Source organism: Marmota marmota, unplaced genomic scaffold, assembly GCF_001458135.2.
Source record: "Marmota marmota marmota unplaced genomic scaffold, marMar, whole genome shotgun sequence".
NCBI classification, from domain to species: Eukaryota; Metazoa; Chordata; class Mammalia; order Rodentia; family Sciuridae; genus Marmota; species Marmota marmota.
In genome coordinates, this window is record NW_025999842.1 from 54706125 (window position 1) to 54714043 (window position 7919).

At 43.7% G+C, this 7919-nt stretch overlaps 1 protein-coding gene across 2 annotated transcripts in view; it reads right to left on the reverse strand.

The window, feature by feature from the left end:
* The window catches only part of Nhsl1 (NHS like 1), a 232675-nt gene extending 224762 nt beyond the window's left edge, over positions 1-7913 (reverse strand). For both annotated transcript variants that reach the window (XM_048798879.1, XM_048798872.1), the window contains exon 1: positions 7377-7913. In XM_048798879.1, coding sequence (XP_048654836.1) covers positions 7377-7659 — 283 coding nt within the window. In that variant the 5' untranslated portion in view covers positions 7660-7913. The remainder of the gene's footprint in view (positions 1-7376) is intronic.
* Positions 7914-7919: the final 6 nt, after the last annotated feature.

Sequence of the window (7919 nt, forward strand, 5' to 3'; positions counted from 1 at the left end):
TTTTTTTTTTTTTTTTTTTTTTTTTTTGGTACTGAGGATTGAACCCAGGGGCACATTTCACCACTAAGCCACAACCCTATCCCATTCTATTTTTTATTTTGAGACAAGATCTCACTAAATTGCTCAGGGTCTCACTAAATTACTGAGGCTGACTTTGAACTTGCAATCCTTCTGTCTCACCCCGCCCCCCCCAACTCCCAGCCCTGAGTGGCTGGTGTTATAGGCACGCATCCAGATGCAATGTTTCAATGAAATCAAGTCTTATGCCAATTTCACTGGAGAGGAACATATATAAGCAGGCACAAAATTAGCCACATAACTTGTTCTTAGAAGTGCAGAGAAGTGTCAGGCCTGGTGGTGCATGCCTGTAATCCCAGCAACTCAGGAGGCTAAGGCAGGAGAATTGTAAATTCAAAGCCAGCCTCAGCAATTTAGTGAGGCCCTATTTAGCAAGATCCTATTTAAAAAAAAAAAAAAAGAACAAGAAAAAAGAAAAGATAAAAAGTGCCCCTGGGTTCAATCCTTAGTACCAAAAAAAGAAGAAGAACAACAACAACAGAGAAGTCTCTATGCTATCTTTAGAACTCTGAGAAATATTTTGCAGAAAAGTTTTGTTCTGAGGAAGCAAAGACATTCTGACATCAGGACTAGCCAAACTTCTAGTTAGGTCAGAGGACAGTCTGTTGTGACTTAGGACAATGCACTTAACACCTAAAACACTACTCAGAAGTATGAGCCTACTCTGTCAAATTCTTATACCTGTTTATGTAAAGACAGGGCCTATAGGATCTTTCTGCCAACCAGCTATCTTTTTTTGGTGGGGTGGGTTCTGGGTATTGAATCCAGAACCTCACACATACTAAACACATGTCTGCCACTAAGCTACACCCCCAGGTAACCAGTTATCTTGAACAACATATAGCTCACCTCTAAAAACTATACAGTGTTCCAAGGCCATCATGTACAGGTGCACAGGCTGAGCACATAATATGATGTGAAGAGGTCCCCATGGTTGTGCAGTACAGCCAACCTCTCTCAACTTGGAACATTTCTGGAATCCGTTTTTTTGTTGTTTGTTTGGCAGGGGGCACTGAACTCAGGGCACTCTATCATTGAGCTACATCCCATCTTTTTATTTATTTTATTTTGAGATAGGGTTTCTCTAAGTTGCTAAGGCTGGTCTATAACTTGCCTCAGCCTCCCAAGTCACTGGGATTACAGGCATGAGCCACCATTTGTGGCTCACTAATGGACTCCAACAGGAAAGAAAAAAAAAAAAAATCTGGTTTTCTAAAAACTTTTATTTTTAAGGCAAACAAACCATCTTTTCCTAATCTTTTTCAACAATTACATTTCATTCATCCAGGGAAGCGCTTCAACGGCTTACAAGGGCTAAGCACAAGCTCTACCACTGAGTTAACCCCCCAAATCCCAGATAGTACATTTAAGGTGAAAAGAGTTTTTGATTCAAAATCAGAAGACTCAAGTCTGTCTTGTATAGACCTCTTACCAACTCTAGAACTTCCATTTTTTCCTCTGTAAAGCCTCACTTTTTGTTTGTTTGTTTGTTTGTTTGTTTTTCTCTCTATTATTGAACCCAGGGGCATTCTACTACTGAACCTCTGCCATTTTAACTTTTCTATTTTGAGACAAGTTCTTTCTAAATAGCTGAGACTGGCCTCAAACTTGCATTCCTCCTGCCTCAGCTTCTAGAGTAGCTGGAATTACAAGGGTGTGCCACCATGATTTTTTAATCATGAAAGAATTGCATGAGAAGTGTTAGTATTAATTATAAAAAGAAATAAATCATGGGGCTAAGAATCTAGGCTCAGTGGTAGAGCACTTGCTTAACATGAAGCCCTGGATTCAATCCCCAGCCCCATGAGAAGGAAAGAAAGAAAAATAAGGGGGCCAGGGGGGACTTAAACTGTAAAACACTGTACTAAGTGCAGAAAGTCAGTACCACATATTGTATGATTCCACTTGTATGAAATATCCAGACTAGTCAAATCTATAGGGGCAGAAAGTAGATTCACCATTTGTCTAGGGGTGGAAATGTTAAAAGGAAATGGAGAATAACTGCTAATGAACATGAGACTTTCTTTTGGAATGATGGAAATGTTCTAAAATTGACTGTGGTTACATTGCACAACTCTGAGCATACTAAAAACCACCAAACTGTACACTTTAAGTGGGTGAATTATATAGTGTAATAATTTTATCTCAGGAAAGCTATTTATCTCACACACACATACACACAGATTAAAAATATACATATAAAACAGAAGCCAGGCATGGTGATGCATGCCTGTAATTCTAGCATCTCCAGAGGATGAGGCAGGAGGACTGCAAGTTCAAAGCCAGTCTTGGCAACTTAGTAAGGCCTTTCTCAAAATAAAAAATATTTTTATAAAGGGCCGGGGATGTGGCTCAGTGGTTAAATGTCCCTGGGTTCAATCCTGGCATCAAAATAAATAAATAGACAAATAAATATATAAATAAATAAACAAACAAGGCCCTTGGGTTCAGTTTGCATTGATTTCTGCATAGCAAAGTCTCTTTTGACTGTTCACAGAGCCCAGATATAACTATTCACATTTCTAGGGGTTGCTACTTTTTTTTTTCTTTTGGGTACCAAGGATTGAACTCAGGAGTGCTTAACTACTGAGGCACATCCCTAACCCTCTGCTGCAGTCTGGCTGGGCACAAATCAGGAGCCACTCAAGCAGGAACAAACTTTATTTCCGAACTCCCGGGAACGCCACCCACCGGCCCTTCCAGGAACACCCCACAACAACTGGAACTCCCTCCACCAGAACTCCACCAACCACTTGAACTCTCCAGGAATCCCCAGGAGAGCTCAACGGGAACTCAAGGGGACCTCCGGGAGAACTCAAAAGTAGCGGGCCTGCGGCGTCTGAGGCAGCAGGAGCCGCCCTATTGCTGGACAGCAGGGGTCCAATACACAACTGAATACACAGCCCGCCTCAATCCAGCACCATCCAGCCACAGCAATCACACACAGCCCAACCTAACCATCATCATCCCAATGGCTCGCTGGTGCCAACCCCCCCCCCACCACCACCCCAGCAAAATGCCAGGGGCCATTCCAACTCGGCTGCGGGCCCCCAACACCCTCCTTTATATTTTATTTAGAGACAGGGTCTTGCTAAATTGCTTAGGGCCTCACTCAATTGCTGAGACTGGCTTTGAACTTGTTATCCTCCAGCCTCAGCCTCCCAAGCTATGGGGATTACAAGCATACACCATCACACTTATTTTCAATGAGGCCTTATTTTGTCAGCAAAATTAATGAAGTCTGACTTTTACAGAAAGGAGATTTTGGCAGCTGAGTTCAAAACTTTTAAAAGATAGGAAATTAAAGTTTTTTTTTTTTTTTTTTTAAGTAACTGTCTTGCTCACTTAGATTTGCAACAGAAAAATAATAGTATTTTTTCCCCAAGACTTTTGTAGTTATTCTTCCTGACAAAAAGCACTAAGAAACATTTGTATTAGTTCAGAACAAACATTTATTAAGGTATTACATTCCAGGCACCATTCTATGCTCAAGAAAAACAAAACTATGGCAATCCTTAGCTTCAAGGAGCTTGCTATCTGGCAGAGAGAAGCTGTTATGGATATACCATTTCAGTGCCCTGGTAAATGGATGATGAAGACACATACTGATGCTCATCCTGGGGCCAGGCGAGTGCCATAGGAACACTTTTCCCAGCCTGGAGATGTCAAAGAAATCATAAGGGGAGCCTTCAATGACTAGAAGAATAGTAATGTGTGTCTTTGCCAATTTGTGACAACAACAAAAATCTATTTTGGATGACTTGTTATCCATAACATTTAATAATAAGCTTGATGAAATATTCCTAATAATCATTGAGGCCATGGGCTGAGGATGTGGCTCAAGTGGTAACGTGCTTGCCTGGCATGCGCAGGGCGCTGGGTTCAATCCTCAGCACCCCATAAAAATAAAATAAAGATGTTGTGTCCACCGAAAACTGAAAAATAAATATTAAAAAAAAAATCATTGAGGCCAGCAGGACTGACCCATAGGACCAAAATGTTGTTTGTATATAGCAAAGATAGTCTACACATTTAAAAATCATTTCAATGACATCTTATATTACAGAAGAGCCCCATCAACCAATGATTGTGCTGTCCTGCCCCCTGGCTTTTGGGAAGCTAGCTGGAACATCACTTGCTCTGAGGGAGATCTTTTATGAAATATATCTACACTTTGTTCTCTATTTGGACACAGACCTAAAGGGAAGCTTCATAAGCAGTGGGACAGCAGGCAGATCAATCTGAAGGTTTGGGTCTAGAAGGGATGTACTATTCATCATCTCTTAATCCAGGGTGAAACACTCCAACTCTTTTGGCCTAGATTTCCTCTCTGGTTAGGTGTTCGTGAAACAGATGAATGGCCTTCAGAATCAATTCCAAGTCTAAGAATCTTAGATGTCCACACATACTAATGGAGTATATTATTCTGAAGACCTGCCTAAAACAAGACTAAAATAACTTCAAACTTTAACTTTTACATAGGAATAGGTTTGAAGCATTGTTTTTAAAGAATTCTAACAGATGCTAAATAGAAAGAATGAATAGGCAGTTCTTTGCTTTCTGGCATATAAAAAAGCATGCAAAGGTAGAAAAAAACCCACAAAAACTAATAATGTCTTTATAGTTCAGCTTTCTTCTATATATGCACTTATACTCTTAGGCATAATTATATTCAATAAAAGCCTTCTTTTGTGATCATAAAAAAAATGATTAGCCAGGGTTTCTGGTATAAAATCAAAGCCATTTAAGATTCAAACTTATTAAAAGTTTTGAAATGAATTATTTCAGTCATTATAATAAGAACAACCTTAGTTAACTTAGAGAATTTAGGTAATTTCTGGTTATGGACATGTAGCCCACTAAGACTTATGCACATAAAGGAGAGAAAAGTCATATATTTAGATGCAAAACAAAACTAACAAAGCAGTTCTTGACTTTCAGGAATTTTTCTTGGTTCTGCTTTCCTTCCCACCTTGGCCCACCCACCCCACCCTCTTCTTAGAGATACTGGGGATTAAATCCAGGGCCTGGGTTTGCACCAGCTAGTTGAGCACTCTGCCACTGAGTTAAACCCACAGCCCACTGCTTTTTGTTTGTTTTTGGTTTTATTTTGTTTAAAGATATTAACTAGCAGAGCACAGTGGCACAGGCCTGTAATCCCTGCTATTGGGGAGACTGAGACAGGAAGATCTCAAGTCCTCCTGCCTCAGCAAACTGGCCAGCCTCAGCAAACTGGAGGCCAGACTGGACAACAGTAAGACTGTCTCAAAATACAAAACTAAAAAATGTTTTTAAAAAACCACTAGGGATTTAGCTCTGTGGTAAAGTGTCCCTGAGTTCAATCCTCAGTACCAAAGAAAACAAAAAAAGGGCTGGGGAGCTGGGTACAGTGATACTCGCCTGTAATCTCAGTGACTCAGGAGGCAGAGGCAGAAGGATCACAAATTCAATGCCAGCATGGGCAATTCAGCAAGACCCTGTTTCCAACTTTTAAAAGTGGGCAAAGGGGTGAGGGGGTGGCTGGGAGGTAGCTCAGTGGTAGAGAACACCTGGGTTCAATTCTTAGTACTGCCAAAAATAAAAATAAAAAATAAAGATCTTAATTGGCTTTCTTTTCTGATTCTAGAATCAGGCAACACTTCATTCCATTAAATAGAATGTGCTTCCTCTTGTTTTTAATTCCCACAATAGATTAGTTCATCCAGTAGTCAGATTTGCTTCATCACATTGTTGGTCAAGGGTGAAATTCTCATTCACCCATGTACACATATCCTACAGAAAAGACATAGGAGCAACTAGTGATCGCCATGTTGACTGTGACATTCCTCTAGGACAATACATCCTTATGCACAGATCATTATTCACATTAGATAGATATATTCCGATTGCGTCCAACTTCATGAGATCACTGATTCCCATCCTCATCCCCTCCCACTCACCTAGGTTAGGAGCTGTCCACAATTTATAAGAATGTGTTGACAGCACAATCAAAGAGGTGAACTATAAAAATGTAAGACCATCACATAACTGGACAACTTGGAGAAAGATGGTATTATAGCAAGCAATCTTACCGGAATTATTGAAAGTTTGAACTCTTAGGCTGTAGAGTAGTTAAAATATAGGGCTGGGGCTGTAGCTCAGTTGCAGAGCACTTGCCTAGCATGCATGAGACACTGGGTTCAATCCTCAGTACTACATAAAAATAAACAAATATAATAAAGGTATTCTGTCCATCTATAACTACAAAAAGTATTTTTAAAATTAAATATATATATATACACACACACACACACATACATACATACACACATCTAAGTTTTTCTAGCAAGTTGGAAAACAAGCTATTCAAGATTGCTTATGAAGTGATTCTAAGTGTGGCAATATTTCATCCTGAGCTGCTGAAATCTAGGCGTTACACCAATATCTCCCCTCCACCCTACAATCCATCAACCATCTCCAGTTTACACTCAGGATTATGACCAAGTCCACGAACATAAAAGGGAGAAACCAAATAGACATCACACAAAGTTTCTCTGCTTTGAGACAGCAGGAAATTCCAGTTGCTTCATTCACCAGAGCCAGTTAAGCTGCTGAGATGAAATGGGTGTTTAGGGAGATCACTGTGTCAGGACATAGACTTGATTTTCAGGGTTGGAGGAGGCCAGACAAAGATGAATGAATAGAGTTTCAGCTCAAGGTCAAGATCCTCTGAATCACAAAGAGCTGATGGGTCAGTCTGGGAGAGGAAACAAAATTCAGGGCCAATAGGAAAAAAACCTGAACTAAAAAATCTACAGTTTCGTTTGTAGGTAAGAACACAGGTACAACACGCGGCTAGGCAGAAAGGTAACAAGCAGACTCAATGCTTGCTGAGATCCCCCGACTTTTCCAAAAAGATCCTCCAGAAATCTAAAGAATGTATATCCATGTCAGTGTTCTACCCTTGCTTCTCAAATAGGCTACCTTCTTCCCCTGCCACTTTCCCATGGTTGCTCCTCTGTATACAGCACCCGCGGCTCTTCTCTCACTGAGAGAGAGGACAGAACAGCCCAATTGTCACACTCCGCGCCCATCCCACCAAGGTAGCCAAGAATCTCCCAGAAGCCGAGAAACCACGCGCCTGCTACCTGCGTTGCCTCCCTCCCGGGTCAGGCAGCCCCCACCCGAGAACCCTACACTCGCGGGGCTCCTGGCTCACACAGCGGCCCCAGAGCAGAACCCGCGCCGCCAGGGGGCAGCAGGGAGCATCTGGCCGCGCCTCCCGCCGCGTTCCCTCCCCCGACCCGCCGGCCACTCACGGATTTTCACTCGGCGGTGGTCCAGGCGCGCGGCGGCGGCGTGCAGGGCGTCGAGGCGGCGGTGCAACTCAGCTGTGCGGTGGCCCAGCGCGACTGCCTGGCCCTCGAGCTCGCCGAAGATGTCTCCGGCGCAGCGCGACAGGTCGGCCAGCTGCGCCAGCAGGCAGACTAGGGCATGCGAGCTGACTTGCTCCAGCGAGCGGAAGAGTGGCGCGGCCCCGGCCTCCGCCAACTCGGGCCGGCGCAACCGCGCGGGCTCCACGGTCCTCTGGTGGAAGGGCATGGCGCGAGGCGGGGGGCGGCTCCGGCCGGCGGCGCCGCGGGCCGCCCCGGGCGAGCGCAGCCCTTAATCCGCCCCCCGTCGGCGCGGGGCGCGAGTCTGCATGCAACACAAAGAAAGGTCCCCGGGCAGCGGCTGGGCGCCGAGGGGAAGCTCCGCGGCTCCTGCCGGCGGGGGGAGAGGCCGGGCAGGAAGGACGCACCGACAGACTAGCGGACTCGCGGGCGGGCAGTGAGCCCAGGAAAGGGACGGGGGGTCCAAGC